The 16,222-nt window shown below is 43.4% G+C and overlaps 2 protein-coding genes across 4 annotated transcripts; one reads left to right on the top strand and one right to left on the bottom strand.

The window, feature by feature from the left end:
- Nucleotides 1-2,473: 2,473 nt before the first annotated feature.
- Nucleotides 2,474-5,947, bottom strand: LOC121076599 (TERF2 interacting protein). Its single transcript, XM_040571070.1, has 3 exons — nucleotides 5,449-5,947; nucleotides 5,285-5,364; nucleotides 2,474-4,400 (listed from the first exon to the last, which is right to left on the bottom strand). The coding sequence occupies exons 1-3, from the start codon at nucleotides 5,945-5,947 to the stop codon at nucleotides 3,957-3,959; spliced, it is 1,023 nt and encodes a 340-aa protein (XP_040427004.1). The 3' UTR covers nucleotides 2,474-3,956.
- KARS1 (lysyl-tRNA synthetase 1) lies at nucleotides 5,873-16,133 on the top strand. Of its 3 annotated transcripts, none has more exons than XM_040571057.1 (14): nucleotides 5,873-6,065; nucleotides 6,792-6,942; nucleotides 7,142-7,307; nucleotides 7,722-7,815; nucleotides 8,096-8,282; nucleotides 8,462-8,587; nucleotides 10,496-10,615; nucleotides 11,473-11,635; nucleotides 11,722-11,895; nucleotides 12,703-12,788; nucleotides 13,469-13,554; nucleotides 13,875-14,001; nucleotides 15,656-15,799; nucleotides 16,009-16,133. In XM_040571057.1, exons 1-14 carry the CDS (start codon nucleotides 6,004-6,006, stop codon nucleotides 16,093-16,095), a joined length of 1,773 nt encoding a protein of 590 aa, XP_040426991.1. In that variant the 5' UTR covers nucleotides 5,873-6,003; the 3' UTR covers nucleotides 16,096-16,133. The 3 variants fall into 3 exon arrangements, with proteins under 3 accessions (XP_040426991.1, XP_040426990.1, XP_040426992.1); XM_040571056.1 differs by having other exon boundaries at nucleotides 5,967-6,284; XM_040571058.1 differs by lacking the exon at nucleotides 5,873-6,065 and adding an exon at nucleotides 6,528-6,546.
- The last annotated feature ends 89 nt before the right edge of the window (nucleotides 16,134-16,222 follow it).

Genomic DNA, 16,222 nt, shown 5'->3' with positions numbered 1-16,222 from the left:
ACAGTTCTCTAGTGACTGTATTCATGTTTTACAGAATCACAGAATTGTAGGGGTTGAAAAGGACCTCGAGAGATCATCGGGTCCAACCCCCCTGCCAAAGCAGGTTCCCTAGAGCAGGTTGCCCAGGTAGGCATCCAGGAGGGTCTTGAATATCTCCAGAGAAGGAGACTCAACAACCTCCTTGGGCAGCCTGTTCCAGTGCTCCGTCACCGTGAAGAAGTTCTTTCGCATGTTGGTGCGGCACTTCCTGTGCTCCATTTTTCAGGCCATTGCCCCTTGTCCTGTCCCCACAAACCACTGAAAAGATGTTGGCCATATTCCTTTGTCTCCCACACTTCAGGTATTTGTAAACATTGATAAGATCCCCTCTCAGTCTTCTTTTCTCAAGGCTGAACAGACCCAGGTCTCTCAGCCTTTCCTCATAGGGCAGATGCTCCAGGCCCCATATCATTTTTGTGGCCCTCCACAAGGGTTTAAAGGTGTATAGGCAAGAAACAGTGTCCAGGCTCTTTGTATTGTGTTTGAAGGGTGACAGAGGAGGCTTAACCTTGACTGATTAGCAGTCTCCAATAGCAGGCAAAAGGCTCTTCTGATACATTCACAGCAGCTGGTTGTTGTTGTTGCTGTTATAGCAGAGACTTAATGAAAGTTTGATGTTTTGGTTCTGCTGAGGAAAGCAGGGAAAGTAATCTTACAAACACTGAGCAGTTATATTGGTTAGCAAAACTAAGTAGCTGCTAGCTAGACTGCAATTACGGAATAAACTAATGAGCCATCCCAAGTCAAGAGCTCTGGGACCACCAAGAGTAGAAGTCTAGAGAAGAGGGATGGCTTCCCAGACCAGAAGCAGCTCTGTCATCAACTCCACTTGAGCAGGCATCAGCATTCCAGATCCTGCACAGCTCTTTGGGGTAAGAGACCATCCTGCAGCAGTTAAGAAGGGAGCTGCAGGACCAACTATGGAGCAGGAAGGGGTAAGTAGAAGTTAGCTAACCTACCAGCAAGGGAGCTAGTAGGAGTACAGCTGGCCAGCAGCAGGTAAGATGATATGGGCAAACTTTCAAGACAGTATGACTGATAAAACTATGGCTACATCCTTTGGCACATGCATAAGTAAAGATTGTTGCAGTCTATTTAGAAACAAATGTCAAGTATATATTCTACAAGTTCAGAAGAGCAAACTTAGCTTTTATACCAATAAAGTGTAGGATGGCAAACCCACTAGTCAAGGAGATGTTTAGAAACTAACTCTTGTGTATTCCTGTCTGTTGCTCTCCAACCTAGTGCATACAATCAGTTCTTCATGATATTGATGAATGCTGTCTAATTCTGAAAGGCAGCAAATAGGAAATACCCAAACTCCAGACAATGGATTGCAGACCGAATACTATCTGCCTTTAAGTTTGTCTTTAACTCAAAATTCTGGCACTTGCATTGTCACTCTGCTCATTCTTCCAAGTTTACAAATATAGCTGCTCCAGGCAGTTATATAAGGAAGATGCATGTATACTTCCTTGGGCTACAGAAAGTGTTCCTAATATAATAGTACAGGGCCCCCAATATGAATGTGGAAAGACAACATGTCTCATAGCCAAAGGACTATAACTGTGTCCTTGGTAAAACAAAGCAGAGAAATTATTTTTATCACGAGAGAAGGCAGAGCCAGAATACTTTGAACCAGAACCGTGTGATATAGTGACATCTCCAGGATATGGAGATAGAAATGAGCAACGAAGAGACCTAGACCTATGCGCTTGCACAGGAAAGAATGTATCTGTGGATAAGCAGTGCTTTTCACGAGTTTAGAACAGATGAAAGAGGGCCACCTGGAATAAGCTATGCTTTTTTTGTCTTCTTATCCAGATCCCATACCTAAAGAGACCACTAAGTGCATATGGAAATTAGACAATTTCTTTGCATGGTTTTGCAAAGGTAAAAGCACAATATACTGACTCAGAAATCAGCATTGCAGGTCTGACTAATTGCCCAGAAAAAGACAAGCTCATTCTCAAAAGAAATGTCACAAAGCAGGTAAAAATAGTAATTATAAAAGATACAGTAGGCCTTACACCAGATCTTTTTTATGCTGCAGCCATTAGAGGTGTTCTACCTCTCACTTTGAGCTTGAGTAGTTTTGGTTACACAAGATGATTTCATTGAATTGTGAGGCTATGGTGCTGTTAAGGTACACCACATAAGCTGGAATGGGAGCTTTTGGCTGCAGGAGGGTCTCATGCTCTTGAGCTTGGCTATCAGCACTGATTGGATTTTGAATCCAGACGTAAAAGTTTCTGTTGTTGTTAAATCTTACTACCTTATTTACTATGTTATCTTGCAGTCTCCTGTTAAGTGCTTGTCTGGTCTTCCCCACAAGTTCCAACGAACCAGTCTGAGCAGCATGAATGTACCAAACCATTCTAACTGTTTCAGCAGGAAATGACCTGTCTAGTAGAACGCTGCACAGTCTTAAAAGTTTTGGCATTTATTTGGTTAACAGTGGTCAACATTACAAGTCAGTCAGTGAATGCTTCAGTACATTGGTTTTCTGAAATAGAAATTTCATTATACTAAGGTATCGTTGACTTTCAATAATAATCTGGATGTCTTAAAACTAGCAATTTCCTAATTCGACTTAATTTTACTGAGTACCACAGTGCAGTAAGCAACAACTCTGAATGACTCTTTAAAAAAAAGTGTTGTTAATTCTGAAAAAAAAATCAACCTTTGCTTTTATAAACCCATTTTACTTCACTAAAAGGATGACCTAATTCCAGATTAACAGGAGTTATAAATTACTGGTGCCCAGCTGTTGTTTCAAGTGATTGTTTAAATAATAATAGAGACCAGAACACAATTTCAAGCTGTATGTACTGACTTTTTTTAGATTGTGACCATATATTAGAAATTATTTTCTCTCTCCCTCAGATGTTACACAACTGAAAGATACCTAAATTAACTCTGAGCACATTTTTGACTTCAAGTCTGAGATGGATACAGCTAGACAGAACTACAGCATGTGACCCTGAAAGCTGTTCTACTTTTTCAAACTAGACTACATGGTCAGTCTAAGCAGAAGTGCTACTTTGCCTAGACTGAAGACTTGGGACTCTTCAACCTGTAACTGGGGGAGAACTAATCGTTTTTGAAATCACAAGGACAGATGGTAAATTTAATGTTGTTAAACAAATCCTGCAATATTAGTACTGGAAAACACCTGTTGAAAGTTGTTAACAAAAATTGAGATGACTGCATACTTGCTTGAGATTTTAACCGAGATCTCCGTAACATGAAACAGTATTACGATGTCCTGGTGAACTTTTTGGTCGTTCCCAGATCTCAGCATTTATTTATGAGACTGAGCGCCTCAAATACATCTTCTAACATGAGTGCTCTTGACCCTCTTTTTGGACAGTTACACTTTCACTGGTATCATTTCTGCATGTCAGCTACTAATCAAGGTCCATTAACAAAAACATAAGGTAGTGAAAACAGCTGGCAGAGTGTGTTCCTAGATGATCATCCACAGCATTCTGAAATGATACATGTAACAGAAAGGAGGTTGATATCATGCACTAATAAGACAGTGGTTTTAGTATTTAATGAGAGTCTGTCTCACTTTGGAGCAAGCCTCATTCAAAATCCTCTACATACAGTAAAGTACAGGCCAAGCTGTCAGATGGCTTATATAGTAAATATAGCTTAAAGCAAATTTTCACTGAGAAAACTTAATACTGGACAGGATCTCTGTCTTCATCATTTTCTACTTTTAAATGTTCAGTATACTCTGCATTTAAAAAAATACAAAATCAGCCTTTTATAGAAGTTATTTTAAAGCATATACTGTCGTAAAGTTTCAGAAATAACATTCTCCATCACATTTGCATTTCTGAAGTGACCTTGCTTTTATTAAGTTTTTGCCACTGTACCAGAACAGTCATTTCCATTTACTTTACTATCTAACTTTTCCTAAATGCTACTCGCTTTGCTACATTTTCAGCTCCAAATTTTGCTATCAATTTACTTCTGACATGCTCATCATCCTTTTGCAATTCTAAATCGTCCTCTCTGCTCCACACAGGATATCCATCCAAACGCTGCCCTGTCTGCAGAAAGTATGATGTAGTCTCCACTTCACCAGTGTTTTTCAGAAAGGCCTGTGTAACAGTGAACAGGTCCACGTTAAACCTTTCCATGAAGTGCTGCATAGTTTTCACTACTTCTCCCACCACACTGGAAGAAGAGCAAGTGCTTCTTGGTCTGTCTTCCCTTTGTAATTGAGTGCCAGGGAAAGCACAGTCCTCCATACCAGTCTTCAAACCAGCTGCCATTTCACGTGGAGACTTTCCCCCTCCAACTTGTGTAGGAAGTTCTTCTAGAGCATCTGAGGTGTCACTTCCTGACTAAAAGTAAGAGGAATCATCAGTTAGGTATATTTTCCAGCAAGCTTCTGTTATTACTGCTACCCTGTGATCACTATCTTCCACCATGACTTTCTATAACATATAAAGACACATTCTAATTACTGGACACATTGAAATTCAGTGACTGAAGTGAAGCAATATATGTTAACAAGGATATACAAGATCACAGAAAAGCATGACATATAAGGGAATATTTCAAAGGATCATAGAATATCTGAGTTGGAAGGGACCCACAAGGTTCATTGAGTCCAACTTCTGCGTTCCCACAGAACCAGCCCCCCAAAAATCAGACCATGTGTCCGAGTGTTTTCCAAACGCTTCTTGAACTCGGGCAGACTCGGTGCTGTGACCACTTCCCTAGGGAGCCTGTTCCAGTGCCTGACCACCCTCTGGGTGAAAAACCTTTTCCCAATATCCAGCCTGAACCTCCCCATTTGAACAACCTAAGTACAAAAAGCAAAGATAAACGTTAATGCAACTGCGTGAACATTTTATGCCCAAGGTAAAAGCTGCCAATACAGCTCTTAACACATCATAGCATGTAACAGTCACAATAATCTCCTCAGCTGAACTTTGGGCAGAGAATCAAGCTACACAAATGGGCCCTACTGCACGTGCTACAGTGAGATGCTGCTCATCACAAGCCACATAGTTCACACCTCACACGAAGCTCCCATTTCACCATAGCCAAAGGGGTATCACGGTGCAAAGCAGTTCAAGAATTTAACTGAGCTACAGCATGGGAAAGCCGTTGCGTGGCAGCCAGGGCTGCTGCGCGCAGCTCACTCTCAACGGCACAGCAGCGGCTGCGGCCCCGCCGCCGGCCGCGGGGACCCGCTCCCGGGCCGGCCGCCGACGCTCACCTCGTCGCTTTCAAACTCCCGGTTCGCTGCCTCGAAAATGCCCATGCCTTGTGCGCGCTCCTCCTCCGCCTGCTGGGGCTCTGCGGGAAGAGGCGGGCAATGGCTGCCGGGCCCGGGCCGCCGCCGCGACCCACCCCGCCCCCCGTCGGCCGTCCCCAGCTCACCCCCGTGCAGCGGCCTCAGGTGCCGCAGGTAGCGGTCGCGCATGGCCTGCCAGGTGTGCCGCGTCAGGCCGGCGCGCTCCAGCTCCTTCCACAGCGTCCTGCCGCCCACCCGCCTCCCGCCCCGCCCGCGCACGGCCTGCAGCAGCGCCGCGTCCTCCGCCTCCGTGAAGGCGAGGCGGCCGCGCGGCGAGGCGGCGGGCGGCGCGGGCGGCGCGGCGGGCAGCCGGAAGGGCTCCAGCGGCAGGCGCTGGTTGCGCTCCACGCACTCCGTCACGTACTCGGCGGAGACGGCCCCGCCGGGCACCACCTCGCCGGGCTGCGCCAAGAGCACGGCGCCCGGCTCCTGGATGCGGCACAGCCGCCCGCCGCCCGCCAGCAGCAGGGGCGCCAGGCGCAGCTTGGTCAGCCCGGGCCGCACGTAGAACCGCATCGGTCTCCCGTCGTCCCAGAGGAACAGCCGCCGCGACCGCCCCGCCGCCGCGTTCCCGCCCGCCGCCATCGCCGCCCCTGGCGCGCAGGCGCCGCGGTACCGGAAGCGCCGCGGGAGCAGCGACGATGGCGACCGCAGCGGAGCGGGCTTGCGATGCGGGGGACGCTGAGCCGCGCCTCAGTAAAAAGTGAGGGTGGGCGGGCAGGGCCGGGCCGGGCAGGGCAACTGAAGCGAGGCGAAGCGAGGCGAGCTGAGCTGAGCTGAGCTAAGCGAGCGTCCGGCGTGTGCCGCCAGGTGATCCGTTGGAGCGCGCCATGCTGAGCCCCGCCGCTGCGCGGCTCCGCGGCTGGGCCTGGAGGGCCGCGCCCGCGCTCCGATGGCGCCAGGCACTTCATGACCAAAGCAGGTCGGTGCTTTGCGATCTGGCCGGGCCCGCCTCTTTCCTCATGAAGTCTCGGCCGGCGGGGCCGGGGCCTATGGGGCCCTGTGGTCCACGGGGAGCGGGCCGCGAAGGCGGCAGCGGGAATCTGAAGTAGAGCCTGACTTTAACCGGTGGAGAGTTTGCCTTGTTTCACCTACCTGCTGCGTGGCGTAGCTCTGCTTCTGTGAAGGCTCTTATAAGGGGGCCTGCAGAGGATCCTTGGGCTCCCAGGGAACGCATCCTCAAGGTCTGTTTACACAATACTTAATTCAGCTTTAGTTTTCTCTGAGTATTTGTGTCTCTTAAGGAATGAACTAAAAGCCTTCAGAGAAGGAAACGCTTAAACACGCTTAAGTATTATTTTGACTTTAGGGCAGAGTAAGGGAAATGACAGGGCTATTTTTACAGTAAGGTTTTAGTAGAATCTGGCCAAGTGCTTCCCCATACAAGTATCAAAGTACCTGCTGCATCTGTTTTCCTCCTGTTTTACAGCGAGCTGAAGAGGCGTTTGAAGGCTGAAAGAAAAATAGCCGAAAAAGAGGCAAAGCAGAAAGAGCAAAGTGAAAAGCATTCAAATAAGCCTTCCTTGACTTCTGACTCCGAGAATAACATTGGTGCCGATGAGGAAAACTTGGATCCAAATGTGAGAATCTGGCCTTGTGCTTATTACTGTTTTGAGAATAAATATTGTTGATTTACATTTGATTTTTATTCTGAATGAACTAAATGGTTAAAAGGGGGAGAGAGATACATATTCCTAAGTCAGGGTAGCAGTGTTTTAACATGTAAAATACTTTAAGATTCTAATAAAATCATTCGGTCTTGTTTGTTTCTTGTTACAGCAATACTACAAGATCCGTAGCCAAGCAATCCAGCAGCTGCAGGGCACCAATGAAGATCCTTATCCCCACAAATTCCACGTAGACTTATCTCTCTCAGATTTTATAGAGAAATACCATCACTTGCAGCCAGGAGATCACCTGACAGACATTACAGTGAGAGTGGCAGGTAAAAGCTAGTCTGGAATACAGAAGGATAGTCTGTTGCTTTTCAGAGCTAAGTTGTAGCTGGTTTTAGAGATGGGGTGGTCTGTTTTCAAATTTTGCTGATCCTCTTAGTCATGAAGCTAAGTCTGTAGCAGTGTTATACTATTCAGGACAGGCTTTCAGACTGAGTGGATTGTTGCAACATACATTATAAGTATACCATTAGATTGTGATTTTTGCTCCAGGACCCAAAGCTCATGTGAACTTTTGTGCAGTCGTGTTAGTTTTGAGACATTAACTGCTTCTGTTCCACATTTAGTGATCAGTTCAGAACTAACGGTCTTTTTTACTGGTGGTGGTAATATTGTGGCTTTTGCCCTTGTGCCCTTCTGTTAGGGACATGTTTCTCAGTGTTCTGCATGCTTTTGGTATTTAGGTCGAATCCACGCAAAGCGTGCCTCTGGAGGGAAACTGATTTTCTATGATCTTCGTGGTGAAGGAGTCAAGTTGCAGGTCATGGCAAATTCCAGGTAAGTAGAAGTATTCCCAGTAGCATTCTAAACTGAACTGTGCTCTAGGACTTAGAAACGTGTATTTGGGCATCCAGTTCTTTCATCGCCTTAGCTAAGCTGTTCGGCTAGGGATTGGCTTAGGTAGGCAGGTAGCGTTTTGCGTAGGCTGTTATATACGGCTTTCTTCTTAGAAGAATTCTTGTTTTTAAGAATTTGGCCTGAGGAGAGACTTGCAGGACAGTTGGAACGTTGAACTTCAAGCAAAACCACTTTTTTTTTTTTTTTTTTGTAATTACAGGCTTTATAAATCTGAGGAAGAATATTTCTGTATTAACAACAAGCTGCGTCGTGGGGACATTATTGGTGTAGAAGGAAATCCCGGGAAAACAAAGAAAGGGGAACTGAGTATTATACCTTATGAAATAATTCTGTTGTCTCCATGCCTGCACATGTTGCCTCATCTTCACTTTGGCCTCAAAGATAAGGTAAGGTACCTGCCATACCTGTGACTCTTGGAGGTGATTTGACAGGTAGTTCTGAATGGATGACCTTTTATATCTGCTGATGGTACCAGTGAACAAAGAGCCATTCATCTTGTTTTGGTACTTTTTTCTTTGGCAGTACATTTTGTCTAGCTTGTTCTAAAAATATTTGTTCTTTTCAGGAAACTAGATATCGTCAGAGATACTTGGATTTAATTCTTAATGATTATGTGAGGCAAAAATTTATAACCCGTGCAAAGATTGTGACATATATCCGGAGCTTTCTAGATGAATTGGGCTTCCTAGAGGTAAGGCTTTATCGTTTGTTTCTGTCTGCATACTCAATGTGTTTGGGGTTTCTCAGCTTCAGGGATACCGTATATTCAGGCTCACATGCGAAATATTTGTAGAGTGAGAGCAATTACTTCAACACGGTGTGTTTATCAGTTTCAGGTAACAGGAGCTGTTTTTTTTTTTCCTCTCTTTTTAAAGTTAAGACTATTGCTCAGTTGGTAGCCTGTGATTCAGAAAACATTTATCAAGGTAGTACTTCAAACTACTGTTGTCTTTTCCTTATTTCAGTAACATAAGGTAGAAGTGAGATCTTTGCAATGGCATTTTGCTTCTGGAGGTAAATGCAGGTTTTACTTCCTGTAAGTAAAATTAATTTTATCTTAAGTTCTCTTGAAGAGTAGTATATTAGAAAATAATACTAGCTCTGCTCTCTGTTGCGTCCAGATTCTTAGTAGTACTTTACAGTTAGCAAAGAGATGAGAACTTAATATAGTTCCATTAAGAGTTTATCAGCCGAATCTGCAAAATCTGCCAATGGAGTTTTTTGAGAGCAGAGGAAGGATGAAGCAGTCGGAACCTGTGCTATGTCATCTCTGTCTTGCCATGTAATGGCTTTAAAATCTTTCTTCGATTTTTTTTTTTTTTTCTTTTAGTCTAGTAGTTACAAATTATACTATTTTGACAATTTGATGAAAGAGAACCATGAGAGTCCTTCTCAATTTATGCAAAGTGTAAATACATGAACAAAATAAAAGGCAGAGGAGTCAGGGAATGGTCTGCGATGTAGAGATGCACGAGTCAATGCTGAGTCATTAGTGTCCATATGGCATGATGTAGTGTCATACCATGGGCAGATACTAGCTTGATTTTGAGAAAAATGCAGCTGAACTGTCATAGGTATTGTACCGTGCTCTCCAGGTTACTGTCAGGCCTTGTTTGCAGTCAGTTCAATGCTCCGAAGTTAAACTGCATTTCTGATTCCAGTACTGTCGGGGATGCTCGCTGCTTTCTGTTTTCTGAAGCTCAGCCTGATTTATAGTGCAGATGTGTTTGGAGAAAGCCATTAATTCAAAATACTTGTTTAGAGACCTATATTAATACATATCTTAGAACGTTCCTCCTCTTTTTCAAGTTCTAGCTGTGTTCTTGTTCTGTCGTTATCACACATCAGCTTCTGGTTTTGCTCTGATCTTTGTTCTTTCCCGGAAGCCCTGAGTCTCATTGTAGTTCCTCTTCTTCACTGCTATAAATAGTTCTGTTGTGAATTATGAAATACCTGTTTTCATGATTTGAGGTTACTAACAGGAGATTAATTCTTGTTGGTAGTGAGGTATGAGGATATAGCAGGCATCCTGAAGTTCTTCATGCTGATGTGTAAGCCAAGCCTGTATGTCAGCACAGCAGATTAAATAGCTTATCTCCCACAGAATCAATTAGAAAATCATTTTTATCACTTGGGCAGACTTATAAAGGAGGAGCTGGTTGTATTGTTTTGCCACTTTCACCTGTACTCTGAGTACGGGGCTGAGGTTTGATTTGTAAATCATTCTGCCGTTCCATTTTTCCAAAGGTCATCTTTATTTTGTTACTTGCCTGTCAGGTTCTTCTTTCCCTGAATTTGATGTTGAACTTAAGTCTGTTTCTCTTGTAGTTGATAGCGTATATTCTTTGCAATATTATTGACTGCACGGGAGAAATGGCCTTTACTACAGAATTGTTTTCATATACTGGAATGTCAAGGACTAAATGAAATGCAGAGATTTTTTCATCAGGGCTAGCTGTGGTTGGTTGTTTTCTTGTTTAACAGAGTTCTGCTGTGGAAACAGAAATACCCTAAGGATGAAAGCAGGGTAGGTATTGAGGAGGAGCCTGGAAATATTTATGTCAATGTTAAATTCCGTTATTTTGTTACTATTTTACAGATTGAAACTCCTATGATGAATATAATTCCAGGTGGAGCCATGGCAAGACCTTTTATCACATACCACAATGAGCTTGATATGAATTTATATATGAGAATTGCTCCGGAGCTTTACCATAAGGTAAAATACTAGCCCCTCATGGTTAATCCTATATTCTCCAGCCTGTTGTGATCTCACAGAATCACAGGATGGTTGAGGTTGGAAGGGGCCTCTGGAGGTCATCTGTCCAAACACCCTATTCAAGCAGGGCCACGTAGAGCAAGTTGTCCAGGACCGTATCCAGACAGCTTCTGAATATCTCCAAAGAGGCGATTTAACAACCTCTCTGGGCAGACTGTGCCCGTGCTCAGTCAACCACACGATACAAAAGCTACCTGATACTCAGATGGAGCCTCCTGTATTCCAGTTTGTTTGTTTCTTTTCTTGTCACTGGGCACCATTGAAGTGAGCCTGGCTCCATCTTCACATTCTTTCTTCAGTTATTTATATATATTAATAAGATTTCCCCTGGAGCCTTGTCTAGCCTAGACAGTCCCATCCTTCTCAGCCTTTCCTCATTGCAGAAGTGTTCCCTAATTCATCTTAGTGGCCCTTCAATGGACTCTCTCCAGTGTGACTGTGTCTCTGTTGCACTGGGGTCTAGAACTGGACACAGTACTCCAGGTGTTGCCTCGCTAGTGCTGAGTGGAAAGGAAGGATCACCTCCCCTGACCTGCTGGCAATACTTTGCCTAGTGCAGCCAAGAGCGCTATTAGCCTTCTTAGCGGCAAGGGCACATCTCATTCTTTAAAAACAAACAAACAAACAAATAAATAAATACATTAGGATTATTCCTGAAGAACAGTAGACTCAGTGGATTAGTGGAAACGAAATGAATCTTGAATCAGATTTTTCAGGTCATGTTGCAGTTATGTTTGTATGAGCTCTTCTCAGTTCTTTGAAAACGTTAGTATTTACTAGAATTTCCTTTTGTTTAGATGGTGGTGGTTGGAGGCTTGGACAGAGTATATGAAATTGGGCGTCAGTTCCGGAATGAAGGAATTGATTTGACTCACAACCCTGAGTTCACAACTTGTGAATTCTATATGGCTTATGCGGACTACCATGACTTGATGGAAATTACAGAGAAGTTGCTTTCAGGTGACATATGCGATATTAATTAAAAAAGAAGAATCTCCAGAAAGAATTTTATACTATGTTGTGTACTCTCTTCTATACTCTTGTAGGGATGGTGAAACATATTACTGGAAGCTACAAGATCACTTATCATCCAGATGGTCAGGATGGACAGGCATATGAGATAGATTTTACCCTTCCCTTCCGACGCATTAGCATGGTGGATGAATTGGAAAAGGTTCTAGGAGTGAAATTTCCATCAGCCGAGTCCTTTGAAACTGAAGGTTAGATGGTGTTTATGCATGTCCTGTTATTCTTACTTAACACACACACAGCAAAGATTTGAAGTCCTCAGCCTGCAGTCTGTCAGCTACTTTTTTGAAGTGGTATCAGTACATGGGATTGACTTGCTCTTGTTTTATCTGTTACACGAGAATCCAGAATGAAATGAAGCCTTCGTGCCATGCGGTTTCTAGCAAGTTCTGACTCTTTCGCCTCTTCCTTTGTGGAGTATATATAATGCTGTATACTCAGAAGACGTAATCTGAGGAGTCCTTGATCTGTTAAAGAAACACAGCTTTTTGTTTCTTACTTCTTCCATCTTTTGTGCAATTGAGTCTTCATGCCTGTGTCATAGGTTAGGAGTAAGATTATTTTGGGCATTCTTCAAAGTGTGTGTATCTGCTATTTTATTCTTGAAATCATAATTTGTAAGGAAACAAGTTCATATGCTTTTTAGTGCTTTTTTTTGTTTGTTTGTTTTGTTTTTGTTTTGTTTTGTTTTAAATAATAACACCTGACAGTTATGATGCGGGATTGTATGTAACTATTTTCTGAGTTTCTGAAATGCAAAATAACTTAGATTTTAATGTAAGCTGATTAAAAACAAAAAACAAACAAACAAAAAAACCACTACTTTTGTAGTGTTTGAAATTGACATTTGAGCTAATATTTTCCATGATGATTTCTGCTATTAATGTTTTCCACTGTCGAGATTTAAAGAACCACTCTAAAACATTTTGAAGAATGCAGGAAGAAAAGATGTGGCTGCCTGGATGGCTTTTCTAATTTTTTGTCTACAACTGTGTTAGAAACTCGCAGGTTCTTTGATGACCTTTGTGTGGCAAGAAATGTTGAGTGTCCACCTCCCAGGACAACAGCCCGGCTTCTTGACAGAGTAAGTAACAGTGATTTTCTGATAGTCCTAACATCTTTCAGGATCTATCTGTATCAATAGAAGTCTCTTCAGAACAAGTTTAGCTGCATGTGACAAAATACACTGACATGGGCTAAAGCTGTTTCTTTATGACAGTGGTAAAACTTGTTGGATCAAAATCCTATTGTCTGCACTAAAATGTAGTTGACTGATACCTGCTTAATATGAGATCTAGAGAATTTTAGCATAAAAAATGTTTTCCTGTGCCCCTAAAAATCTGCTTTATCTTTATGTCAATTTTTTTTCAAGAGATCTGTTTGTTTGTATGTATCTTATCAAACTGGTAGGTTTCCCATATAGTTCTTTTATCAACTGTATTAAGTCTTTTCCTTTGTACCCAGCATATTGCCTTATAGAACCTGTTAACAAAAATAGTAACATAATTTCATTTGCACATCATAACAAAGGCCAATAAGAAAAGCAGCAGAAAAAAACCCAGCTATGTCATTGTTTCTTATCCAGCTAGGACATATGTGCTCTATTAATGAGAACATTACCATGATTAAGCATTATTAGTTGAGAAACTTCTCACTTTTATGGTACATTCTTCAGTACTGAAGAGAAGGAAATAAGATGTTTGGGAAAGGCAGTGCTGGAAAGTGCTATTGTACTCTGCACAAGTTTTGCTTTTGTTTTCCCAGTTAGTCGGTGAATTTCTGGAAGTCACTTGTATCAACCCAACATTCATCTGTGATCACCCTCAGATCATGAGTCCTCTAGCCAAATGGTAAGAGTACGAGACACAGTTAGTATGTAACTGTCAATAATCGTCTACTCCTGCTTTATTAAAAACAAAAAGTCACGTGTGAACAGGGGATACTGGTGTTACATACTAGTTTGTTAGTTCTTACACCAATCCAGGTAGGTGTTGGTTCTTGAACTTTGAAGCCAGCGTCCAGAGAACAGGTGTGCTCATACTGAGTAGTTTAAAGTTTTGACAGCTGTTACTGCTAAATGTGGGTAGACTTCCTGAAGTCATGTATGTGCTCTATTGCTTTTGTAAAGCTATTTATTTTAAGGTGTGGTTGATTTGCCTTCTTGATGTAGGCATCGCGCTCATCGGGGACTAACAGAACGTTTTGAACTCTTTGTGATGAAGAAGGAAGTGTGCAATGCGTACACAGAACTTAATGATCCTTTCCGGCAGCGGCAGCTTTTTGAGGATCAGGCCAAGGTAGGGTGTTTGCTGATAGTGAATCAATGATTTAGACATGCAAGTAAAGAGTATTTTCTGTGTCTAATTCCAAATCTGTCACTAGTCCGTACTGCTGAAAAGGGTTGTTAATACTTTGAGTGAGTGTTCCTCACTCAAGTGAAAGCCTGTCATTAAAACTTACTTCCTTTTAAAGGAACCTTGCTCTAAGGTAAACACGTCTAAACTCTTCTGTTGATTAGTTTGTAGTAGCACTGCTAGGTTTTGGAATAGCATGCGCTTTTTTTCTACCTGAAGTACTAATCTTAAAAAAGCAGATGTGCAGAGTGTTTTCTCTGTGTTACTTGGATTGAAAGTGAGTTATTTTTCCACAATTAAGCCTTCGTGTAATCATACAACATCATACTTCCAGTTTCTTAAATAAATTTCCATGTCCGGTAAAAGTTTGAATGTTGAGTCCAATTTTCAGAACTCTGAACACTTTTAAATTGTTTCACAGAATAGAGCTGCAAACTGGAAATTATTATGCCTGGAAATAGATAGCACTAGGTGTCTCTGCATAAGTCTGGGAAAGGAGGGGCTCAAACTGGCTTTGTTATTAATTACATATACACGCACATGGATGCGTGTGTGCACACATGATTGAGGTCAGGTGGTGTGGTCTGCAGAAAGAGAGTTCCTGTTATTCCTACTGTTTCTGATGGCTTCATAGTACCTGAGAGGATTAAACAGTTACCAAAACAGGAAAATATGTTAACTAACTTACTTGTTAGTAAATTTCAAAATGTTCAGTCACTGTGAATATTATTAAAGATTTCTTTCTCCTTGGGTCTGCTGTATGTTTGTTTGCCCTTGTTGTCTGATTATGGCTAGTCTCTGCAGACCTGTGATTATGTATGTATTGAATGAAAATTTGCCTGAAAACTTGAGGGGGAAATTGAGTCAAAGGGTGGCAGTTCACATTTCAGGATTTCAGATTCAGGCAGAAAAGTTTACTTTAATACTTTGGGAGAGTCTTTCTTGAAACTATGTATGCCAAAATGTTAGTTGTTTCAACACTGACATTTTGTAAATTTGAGGGGGTCAACTAGTCTGCATTTTTATTATCATCACCTTTAGCACTTGGAGGCTGTTAGGGCCAATTTATGTAAGAAGTATTAATTACTATCTCAGTGTCAGGGATTTTGATCTTTCTACTTGAGAGAGGAAAAAAGCAACTGTTTAATTTTGTTTCATGGAGCAATTGCTGGTGATTCAAATGATTCTGGTTCTTAGTTGTTTCTGCAAACACTGAAGGGGGATTTGGAAGTGATAAAGAACCTGAGAAGCTTTTGAAAGCAATTTATTCCACTGTGGTCTGCTGCCATCTGCCTCCAGAGATTGCTTTTACTGAAGCAAAGAGGCTGAGCGTTTGTCTAGAAAAGAAAATTCTAGATCACAAAGAAGTTGAGCTTAGAGTTGATTTGGAAGCACCTGTACAGCCAGCTTCCACAGCTTGCTCTTTCCAGGTGATGAAATTTCCCTCATTTGTTACTCACTTTTGTGGCTGCATAAGGCTTTGGTTTTATCAGTTACATGGCTGCTACAAACATACTCCTTTCTGATGGCAACTAGTAGAACGGGTAGTATCGAGCTCTGTACGACCCTGCCTTTTATCGCTTATTTTCTCGTTTAGGCAAAGGCCGCAGGTGATGATGAAGCCATGTTTATTGATGAAAACTTCTGCACCGCACTGGAGTACGGCCTTCCTCCTACAGCTGGCTGGGGCATGGGAATCGATCGCTTCACCATGTTCCTCACGGATTCCAGTAACATCAAGGTAAATGTTAGCGGGGGCGGCTGGGGAGCAGCCGGGCGGACCGCCGGCAGCCGCCCGAAGCCGCGGGCGCTGCCCCGCCCCCGGAAGCCGCCCGAGCCGCCGAGCGCCGCTCCTGGCCGCGTGCCGGGGCGGGCTCTCGCGAGACTTGCGCGCCGCGGCGCTCTGCAGGCCGGGGGCCTGGCGCGCGCTGAGGGTGTCGGTCTTCGCAGGAGGTGCTGCTCTTCCCCGCCATGAAGCCGGAGGACAAGAGGAAGGAGGCGCAGCCCGACCGGCCTGCCGAAGGCACCTCCGTGTGACGCCCGGGGCGGGTCGTCAATAAACGCAGCTCTGTCTGCCGCGCGAGTGCCTCTGTGTCTCTGTGTGCGCCTGCGCGGGAGCTGCCGCTCCCCGCTGCCCGCGCGCGCCGGGGGCGGGGCCTGAGGC

Source organism: Cygnus olor, chromosome 12, assembly GCF_009769625.2.
Source record: "Cygnus olor isolate bCygOlo1 chromosome 12, bCygOlo1.pri.v2, whole genome shotgun sequence".
NCBI classification, from domain to species: domain Eukaryota; kingdom Metazoa; phylum Chordata; class Aves; order Anseriformes; family Anatidae; genus Cygnus; species Cygnus olor.
The sequence above is the reverse complement of the archived record's forward strand: the minus strand, read 5'-3'. Positions and strand labels throughout refer to the sequence as shown.